We start from the raw sequence: 24,263 nt of genomic DNA on the forward strand, positions 1-24,263 counted from the left end.
TGCAATCTATGGTTTTTGGTCCAAGTTTAGTCCTCTTAGGAAGAGATACTTGTACCTTAGCAAGGCAACCCCACACTTTCATCCTTTTGTAAGAGGGTAACCTCCCTTTCCACAGATGATAGGGTGATTTATCACTCTTTTTATGAGGAATTCTATTAAGTATTGAATTTGCTGCAAGACATGCTTCTCCCCGTAGATTATGTGGTGCTCCAGAAGTAATTAACATTGAATTAATCATGTTTTTCAATGTTAATTCTTTCTTTCTGCCACTCCATTTTGTTGAGGAGTATATGGAACAGTTGTTTGATTTATAATACCATTTAAAGAACAAAATTCAGCAAAGTCTTTGGATTCATATTCTCCTCCTCGATCAAACCTTAGAATTTTGATATTTTTGTCAAGTTGATTTTCAACTTCAGCCTTGTAATTCTTAAAAAAATTCAAGGCTTCATCCGTGGTATTTAACAAATAAATATAACAATACTTGCTGAAATCATCAATCAAGAAATATAATAATTTTTTCCTCCTCTTGTAGGTATTGCTCTAAAATCACATAAATCAGAGTGGATTAAGCCGAAATATTTCATTAGATTTTTCAATTGATTTATGAGGATGTTGTGAAAATTTTGATTCTACACAAACCTCACATTTTATGTTTTTGTCTAATGAACATTTTGGTAACATGCAAAGTTTTGTCATTCTTTGAATAGAACGAAAATTGACATGTCCCAAACTAGAATACCACAAATGAAGGATCATGCATTTACATTGAAGAGGGGCTAGCATATATATATATATATATATATATATATATATATATATATGTCTTTGTCTTCAACCATGGTCACCGTCTTCCATCCTTCCAGAACTTTCTCTACTCCTCCGGTATACTCTACTATCCACAGAAACCCACCGCCTCGTACCACCTCCTTCCTCCGCTCAAGAAATCTGAAATCTCCATTAACGGTCGTCTCTTCTTCTTCTGACATCCAACAACTCCTACCGTAGAAGGTGGGTTTCAGAATCGTCGGCCCCCACAAGCCCTAAAAGCACCCCACCGATCGCCGCCACCACCATAATCTCCAGATCCGCTTCGACCGCCACCGCCGTCTCCAGCGTCTCCGACACGCCCACACCAACTCCACCACGTCCTCATCAAATGATCTACGATCGCGTTGCCGAAGAAATCAAATCGAAGCTCAAGCGACTAAAAAACCCCGATCCTAGGTTCCTCAAACACAACTACCCTTACCACAACGTGCCTAGATTTCCATCGCCGGCCTACCGACACCTCATCGGTTTCTCCTTCTCCACCGCGGAGCCGGCCAACCTTGATTTGGTGTAAATCTACTTAAACTCCGGCCACATACAATGCCGACGAGTCGTGCTTCGATTCCGGATACATTCAACGTCGGGTCTCCCTGTGCTATTCCTCTTATTCGCCCAATCTTTCATCTTCCATGTTTTTCTTTTTCTCTCATCTTCATTCACAAAAACACCGCCATCTCCACCATCCTGTCGACTTCTGCCACCGACAGCAATCCAATACGCACCGACTCTACTTCCTTCTTCGATTATACCACAACACCGATTTCTTGAAGCGTGGATTGTGGGTCAGGTGGGTCGATGGATTTGGGAGTGTCGGATGATTCTCCATCTGCTTATAACTTCTTCCATAACTTTAATTTTTTTAATTAAAGGCAACAGTGTGGATGGATTTTGGGGACGATGATGGACTTCAGCTTTCTTCTTCGTTGGATTTCAATCACGAACAAAAACTTAGGGTTCAATTTAAACCAATTGAGGTAGGCTTGTTTCTACATGGCTTCTTCTTACTTTTCATTTAATCAATAGAATTTATACGAAATTGCAATATAAATGATTACTTCCTGGATATATGGTTATCGATTGCTTTCATAAATCTTTTATGGTTTATAATGCCATTATTCATCTTGGACTCCATCTAATGATCAAGGTAGTAGTAGTTGCCATTTGCCATTGCAGTATGTGTCTTGGATAATATTCTATAGTTTTTTGTTCCACAATTCCTAAACATTTCTGTTTTCTACGTTTAATATTGTGCATAAAACTACGACTAAGACAGGTGTGTGAAATTGTCCACGAGCCATGACTTTTTTTTAATCTTTTAAGTATGACATCATAAGGAATTGGACTTATATTATATATTTTTTTTTTCAGGCCATTGTGCAGTTCACAGATTCAGAAACTGATATTTCTGCAAAGGATGCTCTTGATGGAAGAAGTATTCCCAGGTGATTAAATGTAAATCATATACGGGTTTATGGTGTTTTTTTATACTTAACTTAAAAAGAAGTTATACTAGAGCTTGACTGTCATAGAAACTAGGCTTTCGGAAACATATGATATATGTTAAAGACACTATTTTTTTTTTACCCTCATTTAAAGTCATGTATGTTAAACTTTTAACAAAAATAATTTTTTCTTAATTTTAAGTGACAGCAGGTGTTGCTGGATAATAAGAAACAAATTTGAAGTTTAGTACATGTGGGAAAAGTCACAGAAAGCAGATGATATGTTATTGAAGAGGAGCTTAGAATGGTAAGGCTACACATTTCCATGCGTCATGTTTTGGAATCATTGGGTCCCATGTTTTTCTATATTTATCGTAATTTATTATTTAAGTAACTAGATGTATAGGTTTTGAATCAACTATGGCATAAACTTAAATCGAGTAATAATATTAATGGTTTGAAATTACTTTGTAGAATGGATTATTTTTTCAATTGTATCGTTTTACATATGGTACTTCTTAGTTTTGGCATGTAATGTTATTGGTCAACAGGTTGACCGAAGGTTGATCGAAATTACTTTGAATCGGATTGGGATTCGGTAAAATTCGGTTGTTTAGATTGATACAAAACGGAAGATCTTGAAGCAGTATTGGGAGAATTCGCATCAGATAGGAGAGTTAGTGCATATTGAAAATATTCAGAAGAAGTTTTCAGGTAGTAAGGTTGATAGTTTGATCAAGAAGTTTGACATTTTAGATTTTATAATATGTCAAAACCCATATACTTATGCTCCAAAAACTATTACCATGGCTTTTGCAGAAAGTGAAAGGTTTGCAGGTTTGGATTTCTCACTGTTTTATGAGAGTTTGTGCATTTGTTACAACGGGTTCAGAGTCGTATAAAGACCATGTAATTCTTTTTGACTTTTTTTAGCTTTTACTATTGATGAAAATGTTAATTTGGTAACTTAATCTATAATATGCTTTTTACTATACATTGTAATTGCAGCTAATAAAGTCCATATGTGTCGATCTAATATATATTATATATTCAAAGGTTAATTCAACAATTTCATGTCTGATTTTTTATGTTCTTCAAGTCCAATTTGATATTTTTGAAAATCAATTTTTAACTTAAATCTTATTGAGTCATAATCAATGTCTTTTTGCCCACCGTTGTTAGAAATGATTTGTTTACATATGGACAATTAACAGTGGTATTTAATCTAACCATTACGGTGACCTCATCAACCTCAATACTTGTTTGGTTCGATTCTAACCAAAAAACCAAAAAAAGTTATCTTTTGTTTTTCAAAATGATGTTTATGGGTTTTAAATATAATAATATATTATAATTTATAAAAATTAGACATTTTTAATTGACAAATGACATCTATTAACTTTATTTTGTAGGTTTGAAAGTATTTGACCGATTTAAATTGCAGATTGAAAAGATCCAGCAAGGTAATACAAATCCATCATCTGTCTTTTGCTGCTATTTTGCTTTTTGCTGATTTTACTGATATATTCAACACAATAACTTGCAATTTTCCTGATATATTGAACACAAAAAACCATAATAGGTTGAGATAGTAATCCATGTTGTTGTAATCGGTAATGCTTTGCAGTTTTTGCTGATTTTCTTGATTTGTTGCGCTTTATTTTTGATAATGATTTGTTGTTGCTTTTGTTGATTTTTGAAATATATGGTTATATTTTGCTGAATTATGTGTTCATTTACTGAATTTTGTGTTCATTTGTTGATGTTTCTGGTCATTTCTTGATGTATCAATATATTAATCATTATATTAAAACAACTCCTGATTTTGGATGAAAAAATTGCAAGGTGTTTGTTGGTTGCTTTGGTTATTGATAACGTGGAGCGATAAAGATACTTTTCTTTCTCTATGATTATGATTTCGTTTCTTTAAGATCTAATTTGGTTATTTGAATAAATTGAAAGATACGGAGTGGATTTCCAGGCAAGATCCTTATGTTTGTAACACGGAACGAGACTTGCCCTTCTGCTTCTTGAAAGTTCTAGTTGTCTTTCTGGGCTAACCATGGATTCTAAGGTTCTGTTGTACCTTGTTCCAAACGTCCTCTGAAGACTTCTTCTTGTGTTGTACTGAAGTCGTTGAATCTGTTGATATCCTCGTATCTGATCTTCTTGTGTTGGTGGTTGAGTCTGGGTTACAGATTCTCTGTTAAGAACGGCTGCCCTGTGGCTCATTTTCTCGAGTCTTTCTTGTATTCTTCTTTAAATATTATGTTGGGATCTTGGTAAAAGTATATAGGACCTTGTTTTCTTGAAGTGACTGTTTTTTCCGTAATTGAAACTTTGTCTAACCGTTTGGATAAGCTAATGATGGATTCTTCAAGGTCTGCGGGTGTTGCTTCTTTTCCACGACTGACTTCCTTTTGTAGTCTTTCAACCTTTTCTTCTATTTCTGAAAGCTTCTGGTTTTGCTTTATTACTAGATATAATAGGGTGTTGTTTTGTTTAATTATGGCTGCGTTTTGCGCTGCTACACCACTTTTGTAATCAGATGGTTTTGCAAATCCAACTGCAGGTGAATCAAAGTCTTCTGTTGCACCGACGGCTTCCTGATAGTCCGAACTAGCTCTGACACTAGCTAGGCTCATGAGGTTAAGAAGGCTCTTACTTCATGCAGAAGGCGTTCAACTTTCTGGATCTTCTGATTAAGGTCTTCCGTGAGTTTGAGTGCTTCTTTCTCAACCAATTTTGGTTGCTCGGCTATTCTTTGAACTAGATCGAGAACTTGACTTTTAGTGAGGGGTTGATATTGATGTACTTCAAACGAGATTTGCTGTAGGCTTTTTCTGGTTTCACTCTGGGTTTTTCTTATCAATTCCTCACAGGTTTCTAAACGAAGTTGTAATTCCTTTTGATTTTCAAGTATCTGATGAAAACGTTTGATGCAAACTTTTGCGTGTAAAAGTAGTTTATCATGAATACAGGAAATATTATTACTTAAAACTGGCAGCTTGACCTTTTGAGTTTCTTCAAGGTTGAGATATTCAAGGTTAGCAGTTCGGGAATGTTTATACCAATCTGCTATATCTTGTTCAAAACGATCAGTCATAGAAAATAATAACTTCTGTATTTATACTAAGGGAGTTACTATTCTTATTGGACTTGTGGATGCTAAAATTCTTTGAAAAATGTTCACGTTTCCACACATAATTCCCCCTTCTGGGTACTTGATCGCGTGTACTTTGGCTTTTACATTAGTTTTTGAAAACAGGACCCACATAAATAAGAAATCCAATAACAACCGTTTAGGATAATACAGACGATATTACTTTAAATAACCAAAGATTTTTAAACAAAACTAGAAGAAAGGTACAAATATCCTTTTCCTGCAAACCTTGAATGGGCTTTTAAGCTACCATGCTTATAAACGCTTTGTTCACCGGAAGATTATCAAACACCAGCTACATGGGCTTTGAATATGAAGTCCAAAATGCAGTAGACCACCTGGAAACAAGCGGAATCATAGCAATTCCAGGCGAGAATCTAAGCATATCAGACCTTGAGGGAAGAAGTTGGCACCTTCAACCATCAACTCAAGCAACAGTCAGAGTTCCAATCGGAGTAGCTGTCAATAACAGGCTTGACAGATCACAAAGCTTAAAGTTCACAAGATACTCACGAAGGCCAGAACCTAGAAGATACTCTGTTGACAATAATGATAGAGAAGTCCTTGAGCAAGATGAGCCTGAAGAAGAATTTATTGGGGCATTTATTCAACAAAACAATTGAGATACTCTAGGAGAGCCATCTGGAAAATTTGACTATCTGGTCAAATATGATCCCCCTTCTGAAACAATTGCAATAGAGGACATCATACCTTCCGGCTGAGAGACGGATGATGAACAAGACGAAGATGAACATGATCAGAAAGACCCCTTTGGTGCGATAAACACAGAAAAAACAGTTGTCGTCACAACCGAAGAAGACGCTATGGAATATCCAAGAATCCGAAAGCTCAGAAGAGACCTAGAGCAGTTAGCCTTCCCAAATACAGAAGAAAGCGGACAATATGATCCTCCAAGTGATCATAATATGGGTCTCCCAACCTACCCACCTGCTAGACAGCAACAACAGCAGCAACCCACAGGGTTCAACTATCCAAGAACCAATAGAGTGTTTAAAGGAGGATATGGTGAATACTATAATCAGCAGTGGACATTACCACCAGCCCACCTCGGCACAGGAGTTTTACTAATCCTACCAGCAGATCCAGGCTTATGGGCAGACGTAATCTCCAGATGGGAGTCTATAACAATTAATAGACTCAACGACCAAGATTGGCCTGACAACAAAGCAAAACTTGCATTTGTTGAAAATCTATTTGGAGAAAATGAAAAAAGAATGTGGCAACAATGGCGAACCATGTACCCTGATGCCTACACCACACTAGAGGCTATAGCGGACGACCCACAAAACATTACTTCACAAGTTCGCCAAATTATTCTTCTGGAAGACCCCTACCGAGGATCTACTGAAGAACAAGATGCAGCCTACAGAGATCTTGAACGACTCACCTGTGAACACACAAAAGACCTATGGAAATTCCTTGATGAATTCAGGATTTTGGCTTCAAAATCAGGCAGGATGTTCTTCCCATCCACAACAGAGAAATTCTTCACCAAACTTCCACCAATATTATCAAAGAAAATTGAAGAATTATTTAGAGCCAAATATCCTGGTCTTGGATCAGGAGTCCTACCAGCGATCAAGTTCACACATAGCTTTGTTGCAGAAATGTGCAAAGAAGCTGCCCTACAAAAAGAATTAAGAGCACTTGACTTCTGTTCTAACATCCCAATCCCCGGATATTATAAAGCAACAAAGAAATACGGCCTCAGAAGATCAACAACATACAAAGGTAAACCCCACAAAACCCACATCAAGGTCTTCAAGAGGAAATATAAAGATGATAGGAGCAGGATTTCCAAATGCAAGTGCTACATCTGTGGAAAGGAAGGACACTTTGCACGAGACTGCAGAAGTGAAAAAGGGAATATGACTAGAGCCGCCGTATTTCAAAATATGGAACTTGGTGATGAATGGGATGTCATTTCAGCCGACAATGATGATTCTAGTGTTTATAGTTTTTCCGAAGGAGAGCAAGGAAAAACAAATCAGAACATTGGGAAATTAATCAATGAATCACCACTTGAAGAAACATGTTTTATGTTCCATCCAGGAAGTTCTTCACAAATTCAAAAGCAAACACAGGAAGTGGGCTCATGGAGGCCAGACAAACAACTTCCTCAAAATAGCAAAAATTGTCAGCATAATTGGGAAGAAAATGGCCTGACAAACCATGTGATGTGCTATTATTGTGGGATAGCTACAACACATAGGTCCAGGTTACATTGCTCACACTGTAAGCTCACAACATGTGCTCTTTGTGCCTTCAATTACCTTGGCAAAAGGATAACAATCAAAAGAGAAGAAAGAATTGCTGAAAGTACCCAACGAGAGGTTCAGTTGCTAAAAGAACTTTTGCAAGAAAAAGACAAGAATTTCAAACACACTTATTTATACAAGATTTTAAGTGGACAACTCAATTATAGAGAAAACCCACGATAAGGTAGCTGGACCACCTATTATTCAAACTTATTCACAGCTGGCTTCAATAATTCTCAGGACTGCTGTGAGGTGGGGCAAGTTTCTAGAGAAAATTTGACAAACCAGGCAAAGTAGGATAATAATTTAAACAAACAGACAAACAGCTGTAAAGTGGTCCGAACACGTTGCTTTTTAGAGTCGACAGTATCTGGCTCCACGTATATTGGTTCTCATCGAAAGAAGGCCTAGTGTATGGAGTATAGCGTCATCCCATCCGTCATCTTCAAGAATGTAACTGGTACAGTTACATTCTTCCTCTTTGTTATTGTCTCCTGTGGAATCGTCATCCCTTACGTATCCGAGGCCCGTACGATAATATTTGTGAGTTTCATATGGGCCTAGTTTTTTATTCGTGTCTTGTGATTCATCAGTCCAGTCTCCTTTAGGCTTGTATGTATGGACCGGGTTGTTTCTGAAAATGGGCTTTTCCTCTTCTTCAGTTATGCAGTTGATTGACAGGGAATTGTTAGGCCTTTGGGCTCTTTTTGCCTGATCTATGATTTCTTTTCCTTGGGCTTTGGTTTGGCTTTGGGCTTCAACTTTATTAGCTCGTATTGAGTATGTTCCAAAACGTGCTCCATACCATTCCCATCTTCCGCTATCGTCATGGGTTTCTGCTTCATACCATTGAGTTTTACAATTTTTCTCCTTTTTATGGGCTTCATGAAATTGGGCCAGATTCATGTTTGCCATGCTTTGTGGTTTTAAGGTTGAAGGACTTTCTTGAGTAAATCTTTGGGCTAAAGGGTAAGTAACTTCCTGCGGTTGGTCCTTGGTTTTGATTATGGGTTTTGGTAGTAACTTCAATTCTTCCAAAAGGCTTTGCATTTGCTTGAGTTCTTCCATCCTTTGGTCTTTACTAATTCTCTTATCCTGGATTGCTTCTTCGGCTACTTTCATTATCATCTTGGCCTCTGGCTGCTTCTCGTGATCCTGCAAACAAAAGGTTACCATTCGTGATAAGGAGTCTGCTAAAACATTTTGTTTCCCATCAATATGTTCGATATTGATTTGTACTCCAGTTCCTGTAACTGCATCTGTAAACTTTAACCACCGGACTCTTGAGGCTTTGTTGGAATTAGTTTTGTTGTAAAAACTAATTATTGCCTGGCAATCAGTTCTTAGGGTTATTTCCTTCTTGTCTAAGTAATGGATCTTCAATTTCTCCAGTGTGTTTATGCATGCATTGATTTCAGCGTCAATGGTGGATTGTATAGTTTTAAACTTGTTCTTGAGACTTTGGGTCTCCTTTCTTGTTCTTCCACTTGCAAATTCCTCCCCATCCTTCCATGCATCCATTCGTTTCTAGGATTAAATAGGCTTCTTTTGGTGGGATTTGAAGGTCTGGTAACTCTTGAACTTGCCTCTTTATCTTCTTTATCAGTTCGTAATCTGAAGGTTTGAGCCTTTTGTCTCCATGCAGGCTTGTTTTTTCATATAGGGGTCCAAGTAAGATACCAAGCTTTGGGATATATCCTCTTGCGTAATTAAGAATTCCTAAGAATGATCGTAGGCCTGCTTTTGTCTTCATATTTTCTTCATTGAAATCAGCAATTTTCTTAATTATGTGTGGTTGGAGTTTAAGCTTCTGCCTTCCAACGACTGCTCCGAGGAAATCTATTTCTGTTACTGCAATCTTCATTTTTGTTGGAGAGAGGACGAGGCCAAATTCTTTGCACTTTTGAACCAATATCCTTAAATGGTGTTTATGTTGCTCTTCGTTTTCTGAGAAGACCAAAATGCCGTCAATGTAAACTGCGATAAAATTTTCCGTTCCTCTAAAACATCGATCCATTTTTCGTTGGAAGATTGCTGGGGCATTTTTTAGCCCAAATGGCATAACTAGCCATTCATATAATCCTCCTGGTACCAGAAAAGCAGTCCATGGTATGGATGCTTCTTCCATTGCTACTTGATGGAATCCTGATTGTAAATCAAATTTGGAATAAATCTTGGATCTCCCGATTCTGTGTAACAACGTGTTAATACCTGGCAGAGAGTATTGATCTTTGTACGTATTGTCATTCAATGTTCGATAATTGAAGACCATACGTTCCTTTCCTTTTATCTCTTCACCAGTTTTGGTGTCGATTGTTGTGCCTGAGTTGACTAACATGGCCATGGTCCTGTGTCTACTTGAACTGTGTCTTATAACTCCTAATTGTAGTAGAGCATCAATGTGCCTTTTGAAGGCGTCTTCCATGGCCGGTGTCACGTGCTTGAGAGGCTTGTCTTGTATTGTGATATCAGGGTTGATGATATCAATTTTGCACAACTCTCCATTCTTTCGCCAGTGTTTCAACGGTTCTTCACCAATATAGCCTTGTTGCTTAAGCTCTTGGATGACTGGGTTGAAATCTTTTGAGAGATTTAGACTAATCTCTGGTATAGCAGGTGAAGTTACATATGCTTCCTGTAACATTTGATGAGCTTCATCGTCGTACCAGTCCCATCCTTGAACTTCTTCGACTGCAGCAACCTCTGCCTGGGGGAAAGATCTTATTTTTGTAACCCTTTTGTACAAGGTTATTTCGTCCCCTTTAATTCGAATTCCTCCATTCATGGCTCTTGTGAAATTCGTTCCGATGAGCATTTGTATCCCATCACTTATGCTCATATCAAGAACATAGATCAGAGGCATTCTGAATTTATTACCTTCAATCACAAAGTAGCCAGGTTTAATTTTGTGATCTGCAGGTTGCCGTGAGTTAACACCATTGAAATAAACAGTTCGTTCAAGTGGTTCTAAGGCTTCTTGTGGTATGACTGCCTTGCTTACACAGCAAGCGGTTGCACCAGTATCTAAAATAGCATTTACTTTGAACATCTGGACGCCTTGGATTTCGAATTCAACGGTGACATTGTATAGTTTGTTTGTCACCTTTCTTACTTTGGGTTCTTCAACTGTATTCATTGAATGGTGGACTTCTGTTTCGATGAACACTTTGGCTGACTTCTGGGTTTCTAAGGGTGGGAATTGTTCATTCGAGTAAGGATTTTGAGAGTCTTGGTATGGGGTTTCTGGTTCGGGCGTGTTTATTTCTTGGAAGCATCTTATCTCTTCCTCTAAATCTTTTATCTTTTCTCTTGCCATTCTAAGCTGATCTTTAAGAATATGAACATCCATAATTCTATTATGCAGCTGATGTTCATAGTCTTTCTGCATGTTTGCTATTTCAACTCTTTGCTCCATTAGAGTTTCCTTTAAGCTTCGTATTTCATTTTGCAGTTTTAGAGTGTCAATGTCTCTATTTAAGAGCGCATGCCCTTCAGTCCTGAGTCTTTCTGCATATTCCTTGGCTTGATCTTGGAGGGCTTGTTTGAAATTCTTGTCTTTTTCTTGCAAAAGTTCTTTTAGCAACTGAACCTCTCGTTGGGTACTTTCAGCAATTCTTTCTTCTCTTTTGATTGTTATCCTTTTGCCAAGGTAATTGAAGGCACAAAGAGCACATGTTGTGAGCTTACAGTGTGAGCAATGTAACCTGGACCTATGTGTTGTAGCTATCCCACAATAATAGCACATCACATGGTTTGTCAGACCATTTTCTTCCCAATTATGCTGACAATTTTTGCTATTTTGAGGAAGTTGTTTGTCTGGCCTCCATGAGCCCACTTCCTGTGTTTGCTTTTGAATTTGTGAAGAACTTCCTGGATGGAACATAAAACATGTTTCTTCAAGTGGTGATTCATTGATTAATGTCCCAATGTTCTGATTTGTTTTTCCTTGCTCTCCTTCGGAAAAACTATAAACACTAGAATCATCATTGTCGGCTGAAATGACATCCCATTCATCACCAAGTTCCATATTTTGAAATACGGCGGCTCTAGCCATATTCCCTTTTTCACTTCTGCAGTCTCGTGCAAAGTGTCCTTCCTTTCCACAGATGTAGCACTTGCATTTGGAAATCCTGCTCCTATCATCTTTATATTTCCTCTTGAAGACCTTGATGTGGGTTTTGTGGGGTTTACCTTTGTATGTTGTTGATCTTCTGAGGCCGTATTTCTTTGTTTCTTTATAATATCCGGGGATTGGGATGTTAGAACAGAAGTCAAGTGCTCTTAATTCTTTTTGTAGGGCAGCTTCTTTGCACATTTCTGCAACAAAGCTATGTGTGAACTTGATCGCTGGTAGGACTCCTGATCCAAGACCAGGATATTTGGCTCTAAATAATTCTTCAATTTTCTTTGATAATATTGGTGGAAGTTTGGTGAAGAATTTCTCTGTTGTAGATGGGAAGAACATCCTGCCTGATTTTGAAGCCAAAATCCTGAATTCATCAAGGAATTTCCATAGGTCTTTTGTGTGTTCACAGGTGAGTCGTTCAAGATCTCTGTAGGCTGCATCTTGTTCTTCAGTAGATCCTCGGTAGGGGTCTTCCAGAAGAATAATTTGGCGAACTTGTGAAGTAATGTTTTGTGGGTCGTCCGCTATAGCCTCTAGTGTGGTGTAGGCATCAGGGTACATGGTTCGCCATTGTTGCCACATTCTTTTTTCATTTTCTCCAAATAGATTTTCAACAAATGCAAGTTTTGCTTTGTTGTCAGGCCAATCTTGGTCGTTGAGTCTATTAATTGTTATAGACTCCCATCTGGAGATTACGTCTGCCCATAAGCCTGGATCTGCTGGTAGGATTAGTAAAACTCCTGTGCCGAGGTGGGCTGATGGTAATGTCCACTGCTGATTATAGTATTCACCATATCCTCCTTTAAACACTCTATTGGTTCTTGGATAGTTGAACCCTATGGGTTGCTGCTGTTGTTGCTGTCTAGCAGGTGGGTAGGTTGGGAGACCCATATTATGATCACTTGGAGGATCATATTGTCCGCTTTCTTCTGTATTTGGGAAGGCTAACTGCTCTAGGTCTCTTCTGAGCTTTCGGATTCTTGGATATTCCATAGCGTCTTCTTCGGTTGTGACGGCAACTGTTTTTTCTGTGTTTATCGCACCAAAGGGGTCTTTCTGATCATGTTCATCTTCGTCTTGTTCATCATCCGTCTCCCAGCCGGAAGGTATGATGTCCTCTATTGCAATTGTTTCAGAAGGGGGATCATATTTGACCAGATAGTCAAATTTTCCAGATGGCTCTCCTAGAGTATCTCAATTGTTTTGTTGAATAAATGCCCCAATAAATTCTTCTTCAGGCTCATCTTGCTCAAGGACTTCTCTATCATTATTGTCAACAGAGTATCTTCTAGGTTCTGGCCTTCGTGAGTATCTTGTGAACTTTAAGCTTTGTGATCTGTCAAGCCTGTTATTGACAGCTACTCCGATTGGAACTCTGACTGTTGCTTGAGTTGATGGTTGAAGGTGCCAACTTCTTCCCTCAAGGTCTGATATGCTTAGATTCTCGCCTGGAATTGCTATGATTCCGCTTGTTTCCAGGTGGTCTACTGCATTTTGGACTTCATATTCAAAGCCCATGTAGCTGGTGTTTGATAATCTTCCGGTGAACAAAGCGTTTATAAGCATGGTAGCTTAAAAGCCCATTCAAGGTTTGCAGGAAAAGGATATTTGTACCTTTCTTCTAGTTTTGTTTAAAAATCTTTGGTTATTTAAAGTAATATCGTCTGTATTATCCTAAACGGTTGTTATTGGATTTCTTATTTATGTGGGTCCTGTTTTCAAAAACTAATGTAAAAGCCAAAGTACACGCGATCAAGTACCCAGAAGGGGGAATTATGTGTGGAAACGTGAACATTTTTCAAAGAATTTTAGCATCCACAAGTCCAATAAGAATAGTAACTCCCTTAGTATAAATACAGAAGTTATTATTTTCTATGACTGATCGTTTTGAACAAGATATAGCAGATTGGTATAAACATTCCCGAACTGCTAACCTTGAATATCTCAACCTTGAAGAAACTCAAAAGGTCAAGCTGCCAGTTTTAAGTAATAATATTTCCTGTATTCATGATAAACTACTTTTACACGCAAAAGTTTGCATCAAACGTTTTCATCAGATACTTGAAAATCAAAAGGAATTACAACTTCGTTTAGAAACCTGTGAGGAATTGATAAGAAAAACCCAGAGTGAAACCAGAAAAAGCCTACAGCAAATCTCGTTTGAAGTACATCAATATCAACCCCTCACTAAAAGTCAAGTTCTCGATCTAGTTCAAAGAATAGCCGAGCAACCAAAATTGGTTGAGAAAGAAGCACTCAAACTCACGGAAGACCTTAATCAGAAGATCCAGAAGGTTGAACGCCTTCTGCATGAAGTAAGAGCCTTCTTAACCTCATGAGCCTAGCTAGTGTCAGAGCTAGTTCGGACTATCAGGAAGCCGTCGGTGCAACAGAAGACTTTGATTCACCTGCAGTTGGATTTGCAAAACCATCTGATTACAAAAGTGGTGTAGCAGCGCAAAAAGCAGCCATAATTAAACAAAACAACACCCTATTATATCTAGTAATAAAGCAAAACCAGAAGCTTTCAGAAATAGAAGAAAAGGTTGAAAGACTACAAAAGGAAGTCAGTCGTGGAAAAGAAGCAACACCCGCAGACCTTGAAGAATCCATCATCAGCTTATCCAAACGGTTAGACAAAGTTTCAATTACGGAAAAAACAGTCACTTCAAGAAAACAAGGTCCAATATACTTTTACCAAGATCCCAACATAATATTTAAAGAAGAATACAAGAAAGACTCGAGAAAATGAGCCACAGGGCAGCCGTTCTTAACAGAGAATCTGTAACCCAGACTCAACCACCAACACAAGAAGATCAGATACGAGGATATCAACAGATTCAACGACTTCAGTATAACACAAGAAGAAGTCTTCAGAGGACGTTTGGAACAAGGTACAACAGAACCTTAGAATCCATGGTTAGCCCAGAAAGACAACTAGAACTTTCAAGAAGCAGAAGGGCAAGTCTCGTTCCGGCAGAAGTCCTGTACTCCAACAACAGAACCACAGTTCGTCACAGAGTGTATCAACACTATTCAGAAAGAAGGATACTGGTAACAGAAGGGCAACAGACAAATATAAGGCTCTGTAATGATCAAAGTTACAGACAACTTCAAGAATCAGGGTTGCAACATGTACACATGGGATTAATTATGATCCGCATACATGCACTCCATAGGAGAGGAGCAGGGACTATGGCACTAGCAGTACTCCGTGATACTAGATGGGAAAACAGTACAACCATCATAGGGACAATGGAAATAGACTTATCTGCAGGAACGCAGTTAATCTATATGGTGCCAAATATGATGATAAGCACAGAAGATTTCCATAACCACATTGAAGTTGCAATCCAAACTCATGGCTATGAAGCATGGCAAGGAGGAGAAAGCAACCTCCTGGTAACCATTAATCTCACCGGAAGATTATCAAACACCAGCTACATGGGCTTTGAATATGAAGTCCAAAATGCAGTAGACCACCTGGAAACAAGCGGAATCATAGCAATTCCAGGCGAGAATCTAAGCATATCAGACCTTGAGGGAAGAAGTTGGCACCTTCAACCATCAACTCAAGCAACAGTCAGAGTTCCAATCGGAGTAGCTGTCAATAACAGGCTTGACAGATCACAAAGCTTAAAGTTCACAAGATACTCACGAAGGCCAGAACCTAGAAGATACTCTGTTGACAATAATGATAGAGAAGTCCTTGAGCAAGATGAGCCTGAAGAAGAATTTATTGGGGCATTTATTCAACAAAACAATTGGGATACTCTAGGAGAGCCATCTGGAAAATTTGACTATCTGGTCAAATATGATCCCCCTTCTGAAACAATTGCAATAGAGGACATCATACCTTCCGGCTGGGAGACGGATGATGAACAAGACGAAGATGAACATGATCAGAAAGACCCCTTTGGTGCGATAAACACAGAAAAAACAGTTGCCGTCACAACCGAAGAAGACGCTATGGAATATCCAAGAATCCGAAAGCTCAGAAGAGACCTAGAGCAGTTAGCCTTCCCAAATACAGAAGAAAGCGGACAATATGATCCTCCAAGTGATCATAATATGGGTCTCCCAACCTACCCACCTGCTAGACAGCAACAACAGCAGCAACCCACAGGGTTCAACTATCCAAGAACCAATAGAGTGTTTAAAGGAGGATATGGTGAATACTATAATCAGCAGTGGACATTACCACCAGCCCACCTCGGCACAGGAGTTTTACTAATCCTACCAGCAGATCCAGGCTTATGGGCAGACGTAATCTCCAGATGGGAGTCTATAACAATTAATAGACTCAACGACCAAGATTGGCCTGACAACAAAGCAAAACTTGCATTTGTTGAAAATCTATTTGGAGAAAATGAAAAAAGAATGTGGCAACAATGGCGAACCATGTACCCTGATGCCTACACCACACTAGAGGCTATAGCGGACGACCCACAAAACATTACTTCACAAGTTCGCCAAATTATTCTTCTGGAAGACCCCTACCGAGGATCTACTGAAGAACAAGATGCAGCCTACAGAGATCTTGAACGACTCACCTGTGAACACACAAAAGACCTATGGAAATTCCTTGATGAATTCAGGATTTTGGCTTCAAAATCAGGCAGGATGTTCTTCCCATCCACAACAGAGAAATTCTTCACCAAACTTCCACCAATATTATCAAAGAAAATTGAAGAATTATTTAGAGCCAAATATCCTGGTCTTGGATCAGGAGTCCTACCAGCGATCAAGTTCACACATAGCTTTGTTGCAGAAATGTGCAAAGAAGCTGCCCTACAAAAAGAATTAAGAGCACTTGACTTCTGTTCTAACATCCCAATCCCCGGATATTATAAAGCAACAAAGAAATACGGCCTCAGAAGATCAACAACATACAAAGGTAAACCCCACAAAACCCACATCAAGGTCTTCAAGAGGAAATATAAAGATGATAGGAGCAGGATTTCCAAATGCAAGTGCTACATCTGTGGAAAGGAAGGACACTTTGCACGAGACTGCAGAAGTGAAAAAGGGAATATGGCTAGAGCCGCCGTATTTCAAAATATGGAACTTGGTGATGAATGGGATGTCATTTCAGCCGACAATGATGATTCTAGTGTTTATAGTTTTTCCGAAGGAGAGCAAGGAAAAACAAATCAGAACATTGGGACATTAATCAATGAATCACCACTTGAAGAAACATGTTTTATGTTCCATCCAGGAAGTTCTTCACAAATTCAAAAGCAAACACAGGAAGTGGGCTCATGGAGGCCAGACAAACAACTTCCTCAAAATAGCAAAAATTGTCAGCATAATTGGGAAGAGAATGGTCTGACAAACCATGTGATGTGCTATTATTGTGGGATAGCTACAACACATAGGTCCAGGTTACATTGCTCACACTGTAAGCTCACAACATGTGCTCTTTGTGCCTTCAATTACCTTGGCAAAAGGATAACAATCAAAAGAGAAGAAAGAATTGCTGAAAGTACCCAACGAGAGGTTCAGTTGCTAAAAGAACTTTTGCAAGAAAAAGACAAGAATTTCAAACAAGCCCTCCAAGATCAAGCCAAGGAATATGCAGAAAGACTCAGGACTGAAGGGCATGCGCTCTTAAATAGAGACATTGACACTCTAAAACTGCAAAATGAAATACGAAGCTTAAAGGAAACTCTAATGGAGCAAAGAGTTGAAATAGCAAACATGCAGAAAGACTATGAACATCAGCTGCATAATAGAATTATGGATGTTCATATTCTTAAAGATCAGCTTAGAATGGCAAGAGAAAAGATAAAAGATTTAGAGGAAGAGATAAGATGCTTCCAAGAAATAAACACGCCCGAACCAGAAACCCCATACCAAGACTCTCAAAATCCTTACTCGAATGAACAATTCCCACCCTTAGAAACCCAGAAGTCAGCCAAAGTGTTCATCGAAACAGAAGTCCACCATTCAATGAATACAGTTGAAGAACCCAAAGTAAGAAAGGTGACAAACAAACTATACAATGTCACCGTTGAATTCGAAATCCAAGGCGTCCAGATGTTCAAAGTAAATGCTATTTTAGATACTGGTGCAACCGCTTGCTGTGTAAGCAAGGCAGTCATACCACAAGAAGCCTTAGAACCACTAGAACGAACTGTTTATTTCAATGGTGTTAACTCACGGCAACCTGCAGATCACAAAATTAAACCTGGCTACTTTGTGATTGAAGGTAATAAATTTAGAATGCCTCTGATCTATGTTCTTGATATGAGCATAAGTGATGGGATACAAATGCTCATCGGAACGAATTTCACAAGAGCCATGAATGGAGGAATTCGAATTGAAGGGGACAAAATAACCTTGTACAAAAGGGTTACAAAAATAAGATCTTTCCCCCAGGCAGAGGTTGCTGCAGTCGAAGAAGTTCAAGGATGAGACTGGTACGACGATGAAGCTCATCAAATGTTACAGGAAGCATATGTAACTTCACATGCTATACCAGAGATTAGTCTAAATCTCTCAAAAGATTTCAACCCAGTCATCCAAGAGCTTAAGCAACAAGGCTATATTGGTGAAGAACCGTTGAAACACTGGCGAAAGAATGGAGAGTTGTGCAAAATTGATATCATCAACCCTGATATCACAATACAAGACAAGCCTCTCAAGCACGTGACACCGGCCATGGAAGACGCCTTCAAAAGGCACATTGATGCTCTACTACAATTAGGAGTTATAAGACACAGTTCAAGTAGACACAGGACCATGGCCATGTTAGTCAACTCAGACACAACAATCGACACCAAAACTGGTGAAGAGATAAAAGGAAAGGAACGTATGGTCTTCAGTTATCGAACATTGAATGACAATACGTACAAAGATCAATACTCTCTGCCAGGTATTAACACGTTGCTACACAGAATCGGGAGATCCCCGATTTATTCCAAATTTGATTTAAAATCAGGATTCCATCAAGTAGCAATGGAAGAAGCATCCATACCATGGACTGCTTTTCTGGTACCAGGAGGATTATATGAATGGCTAGTTATGCCATTTGGGCTAAATAATGCCCCAGCAATCTTCCAACGAAAAATGGATCGATGTTTTAGAGGAACGGAAAATTTTATCGCAGTTTACATTGACGACATTTTGGTCTTCTCAGAAAACGAAGAGCAACATAAACACCATTTAAGGATATTGGTTCAAAAGTGCAAAGAATTTGGCCTCGTCCTCTCTCCAACAAAAATGAAGATTGCAGTAACAGAAATAGATTTCCTCGGAGCAGTCGTTGGAAGGCAGAAGCTTAAACTCCAACCACACATAATTAAGAAAATTGCTGATTTCAATGAAGAAAATATGAAGACAAAAGCAGGCCTACGATCATTCTTAGGAATTCTTAATTACGCAAGAGGATATATCCCAAAGCTTGGTATCTTACTTGGACCCCTATATGAAAAAACAAGCCTGCATGGAGACAAAAGGCTCAAACCTTCAGATTACGAACTGATAAAGAAGATAAAGAGGCAAGTTCAAGAGTTACCAGACCTTCAAATCCCACCAAAAGAAGCCTATTTAATCCTAGAAACGGATGGATGCATGGAAGGATGGGGAGGAATTTGCAAGTGGAAGAACAAGAAAGGAGACCCAAAGTCTCAAGAACAAGTTTGCGCCTATACCAGCGGGAGGTTTAAAACTATACAATCCACCATTGACGCTGAAATCAATGCCTGCATAAACACACTGGAGAAATTGAAGATCCATTACTTAGACAAGAAGGAAATAACCCTCAGAACTGATTGCCAGGCAATAATTAGTTTTTACAACAAAACTAATTCCAACAAAGCCTCAAGAGTCCGGTGGTTAAAGTTTACAGATGCAGTTACAGGAACTGGAGTACAAATCAATATCGAACATATTGATGGGAAACAAAATGTTTTAGCAGACTCCTTATCACGAATGGTAACCTTTTGTTTGCAGGATCACGAGAAGCAGCCAGAGGCCAAGATGATAATGAAAGTAGCCGAAGAAGCAATCCAGGATAAGAGAATTAGTAAAGACCAAAGGATGGAAGAACTCAAGCAAATGCAAAGCCTTTTGGAAGAATTGAAGTTACTACCAAAACCCATAATCAAAACCAAGGACCAACCGCAGGAAGTTACTTACCCTTTAGCCCAAAGATTTACTCAAGAAAGTCCTTCAACCTTAAAACCACAAAGCATGGCAAACATGAATCTGGCCCAATTTCATGAAGCCCATAAAAAGGAGAAAAATTGTAAAACCCAATGGTATGAAGCAGAAACCCATGACGATAGCGGAAGATGGGAATGGTATGGAGCACGTTTTGGAACATACTCAATACGAGCTAATAAAGTTGAAGCCCAAAGCCAAACCAAAGCCCAAGGAAAAGAAATCATAGATCAGGCAAAAAGAGCCCAAAGGCCTAACAATTCCCTGTCAATCAACTGCATAACTGAAGAAGAGGAAAAGCCCATTTTCAGAAACAACCCGGTCCATGCATACAAGCCTAAAGGAGACTGGACTGATGAATCACAAGACACGAATAAAAAACTAGGCCCATATGAAACTCACAAATATTATCGTACGGGCCTCGGATACGTAAGGGATGACGATTCCACAGGAGACAATAACAAAGAGGAAGAATGTAACTGTACCAGTTACATTCTTGAAGATGACGGATGGGATGACGCTATACTCCATACACTAGGCCATTCTTTCGATGAGAACCAATATACGTGGAGCCAGATACTGTCGACTCTAAAAAGCAACGTGTTCGGACCACTTTACAGCTGTTTGTCTGTTTGTTTAAATTATTATCCTACTTTGCCTGGTTTGTCAAATTTTCTCTAGAAACCTGCCCCACCTCACAGCAGTCCTGAGAATTATTGAAGCCAGCTGTGAATAAGTTTGAATAATAGGTGGTCCAGCTACCTTATCGTGGGTTTTCTCTATAATTGAGTTGTCCACTTAAAATCTTGTATAAATAAGTGTGTTTATTTTCCGATAGAGAGGCATCGAAAAGCATATACACTTCTCTCTCTATCTCCCTTGTAAGAATCATATTGTGTGAAATATAATTCCCCCTTCTGGGTACTTGATCGCGTGTACTTTGGCTTTTACATTAGTTTTTGAAAACAGGACCCTATCTCCATGCATGCTTGTTTTTTCATATAGGGGTCCAAGTAAGATACCAAGCTTTGGGATATATCCTCTTGCGTAATTAAGAATTCCTAAGAATGATCGTAGGCCTGTTTTTGTCTTCATATTTTCTTCATTGAAATCAGCAATTTTCTTAATTATGTGTGGTTGGAGTTTAAGCTTCTGCCTTCTAACGACTGCTCCGAGGAAATCTATTTCTGTTACTGCAATCTTCACTTTTGTTGGAGAGAGGACGAGGCCAAATTCTTTGCAGTTTTGAACCAATATCCTTAAATGGTGTTTATGTTGCTCTTCGTTTTCTGAGAAGACCAAAATGTCGTCAATGTAAACTGCGATAAAATTTTCCGTTCCTCTAAAACATCGATCCATTTTTCGTTGGAAGATTGCTGGGGCATTTTTTAGCCCAAATGGCATAACTAGCCATTCATATAATCCTCCTGGTACCAGAAAAGCAGTCCATGGTATGGATGCTTCTTCCATTGCTACTTGATGGAATCCTGATTTTAAATCAAATTTGGAATAAATCTTGGATCTCCCGATTCTGTGTAGCAACGTGTTAATACCTGGCAGAGAGTATTGATCTTTGTACATATTGTCATTCAATGTTCGATAATTGAAGACCATACGTTCCTTTCCTTTTATCTCTTCACCAGTTTTGGTGTCGATTGTTGTGCCTGAGTTGACTAACATGGCCATGGTCCTGTGTCTACTTGAACTGTGTCTTATAACTCCTAATTGTAGTAGAGCATCAATGTGCCTTTTGAAGGCGTCTTCCATGGCCGGTGTCACGTGCTTGAGAGGCTTGTCTTGTATTGTGATATCAGGGTTGATGATATCAATTTTGCACAACTCTCCATTCTTTCGCCAGTGTTTCAACGGTTCTTCACCAATATAGCCTTGTTGCTTAAGCTCTTGGATGACTGGGTTGAAATCTTTTGAGAGATTTAGACTAATCTCTGGTATAGCAGGTGAAGTTACATATGCTTCCTGTAACATTTGATGAGCTTCATCGTCGTACCAGTCCCATCCTTGAACTTCTTCGACTGCAGCAACCTCTGCCTGGGGGAAAGATCTTATTTTTGTAACCCTTTTGTACAAGGTTATTTCGTCCCCTTCAATTCGAATTCCTCCATTCATGGCTCTTGTGAAATTCGTTCCGATGAGCATTTGTATCCCATCACTTATGCTCATATCAAGAACATAGATCAGAGGCATTCTGAATTTATTACCTTCAATCACAAAGTAGCCAGGTTTAATTTTGTGATCTGCAGGTTGCCGTGAGTTAACACCATTGAAATAAACAGTTCGTTCAAGTGGTTCTAAGGCTTCTTGTGGTATGACTGCCTTGCTTACACAGCAAGCGGTTGCACCAGTATCTAAAATAGCATTTACTTTGAACATCTGGACGCCTTGGATTTCGAATTCAACGGTGACATTGTATAGTTTGTTTGTCACCTTTCTTACTTTGGGTTCTTCAACTGTATTCATTGAATGGTGGACTTCTGTTTCGATGAACACTTTGGCTGACTTCTGGGTTTCTAAGGGTGGGAATTGTTCATTCGAGTAAGGATTTTGAGAGTCTTGGTATGGGGTTTCTGGTTCGGGCGTGTTTATTTCTTGGAAGCATCTTATCTCTTCCTCTAAATCTTTTATCTTTTCTCTTGCCATTCTAAGCTGATCTTTAAGAATATGAACATCCATAATTCTATTATGCAGCTGATGTTCATAGTCTTTCTGCATGTTTGCTATTTCAACTCTTTGCTCCATTAGAGTTTCCTTTAAGCTTCGTATTTCATTTTGCAGTTTTAGAGTGTCAATGTCTCTATTTAAGAGCGCATGCCCTTCAGTCCTGAGTCTTTCTGCATATTCCTTGGCTTGATCTTGGAGGGCTTGTTTGAAATTCTTGTCTTTTTCTTGCAAAAGTTCTTTTAGCAACTGAACCTCTCGTTGGGTACTTTCAGCAATTCTTTCTTCTCTTTTGATTGTTATCCTTTTGCCAAGGTAATTGAAGGCACAAAGAGCACATGTTGTGAGCTTACAGTGTGAGCAATGTAACCTGGACCTATGTGTTGTAGCTATCCCACAATAATAGCACATCACATGGTTTGTCAGACCATTTTCTTCCCAATTATGCTGACAATTTTTGCTATTTTGAGGAAGTTGTTTGTCTGGCCTCCATGAGCCCACTTCCTGTGTTTGCTTTTGAATTTGTGAAGAACTTCCTGGATGGAACATAAAACATGTTTCTTCAAGTGGTGATTCATTGATTAATGTCCCAATGTTCTGATTTGTTTTTCCTTGCTCTCCTTCGGAAAAACTATAAACACTAGAATCATCATTGTCGGCTGAAATGACATCCCATTCATCACCAAGTTCCATATTTTGAAATACGGCGACTCTAGCCATATTCCCTTTTTCACTTCTGTAGTCTCGTGCAAAGTGTCCTTCCTTTCCACAGATGTAGCACTTGCATTTGGAAATCCTGCTCCTATCATCTTTATATTTCCTCTTGAAGACCTTGATGTGGGTTTTGTGGGGTTTACCTTTGTATGTTGTTGATCTTCTGAGGCCGTATTTCTTTGTTGCTTTATAATATCCGGGGATTGGGATGTTAGAACAGAAGTCAAGTGCTCTTAATTCTTTTTGTAGGGCAGCTTCTTTGCACATTTCTGCAACAAAGCTATGTGTGAACTTGATCGCTGGTAGGACTCCTGAAGGTGAGTCGTTCAAGATCTCTGTAGGCTGCATCTTGTTCTTCAGTAGATCCTCGGTAGGGGTCTTCCAGAAGAATAATTTGGCGAACTTGTAAAGTAATGTTTTGTGGGTCGTCCGCTATAGCCTCTAGTGTGGTGTAGGCATCAGGGTACATGGTTCGCCATTGTTGCCACATTCTTTTTTCATTTTCTCCAAATAGATTTTCAACAAATGCAAGTTTTGCTTTGTTGTCAGGCCAATCTTGGTCGTTGAGTCTATTAATTGTTATAGACTCCCATCTGGAGATTACGTCTGCCCATAAGCCTGGATCTGCTGGTAGGATTAGTAAAACTCCTGTGCCGAGGTGGGCTGGTGGTAATGTCCACTGCTGATTATAGTATTCACCATATCCTCCTTTAAACACTCTATTGGTTCTTGGATAGTTGAACCCTGTGGGTTGCTGCTGTTGTTGCTGTCTAGCAGGTGGGTAGGTTGGGAGACCCATATTATGATCACTTGGAGGATCATATTGTCCGCTTTCTTCTGTATTTGGGAAGGCTAACTGCTCTAGG

The 24,263-nt window shown here is 39.0% G+C and overlaps 1 protein-coding gene across 6 annotated transcripts; it reads left to right on the plus strand.

The window, feature by feature from the left end:
• The first annotated feature begins 1,346 nt into the window (after window positions 1-1,346).
• On the plus strand, window positions 1,347-5,212 carry LOC145140789 (uncharacterized). 6 transcript variants are annotated; one of them, XM_079074178.1, is made up of 8 exons: window positions 1,347-1,618; window positions 1,701-1,805; window positions 2,200-2,273; window positions 2,476-2,580; window positions 2,825-2,995; window positions 3,093-3,182; window positions 3,686-3,736; window positions 4,846-5,212. In XM_079074178.1, the coding sequence occupies exons 1-4, from the start codon at window positions 1,461-1,463 to the stop codon at window positions 2,496-2,498; spliced, it is 360 nt and encodes a 119-aa protein (XP_078930304.1). In that variant the 5' UTR covers window positions 1,347-1,460; the 3' UTR covers window positions 2,499-2,580; window positions 2,825-2,995; window positions 3,093-3,182; window positions 3,686-3,736; window positions 4,846-5,212. The 6 variants fall into 6 exon arrangements, 5 of the variants coding, with proteins under 5 accessions (XP_078930304.1, XP_078930305.1, XP_078930306.1 ...); XM_079074179.1 differs by having other exon boundaries at window positions 2,482-2,580; window positions 2,825-2,987; window positions 4,846-5,204; XM_079074180.1 differs by having other exon boundaries at window positions 2,485-2,580; window positions 2,825-2,987; window positions 4,846-5,203.
• Window positions 5,213-24,263: the final 19,051 nt, after the last annotated feature.

The sequence above is a fragment of the Lactuca virosa genome, chromosome 9 (assembly GCF_052849685.1).
Source record: "Lactuca virosa cultivar CGN04683 chromosome 9, Lactuca_virosa_CGN04683_v6, whole genome shotgun sequence".
In the NCBI taxonomy this organism is placed as follows: Eukaryota; Viridiplantae; Streptophyta; class Magnoliopsida; order Asterales; family Asteraceae; genus Lactuca; species Lactuca virosa.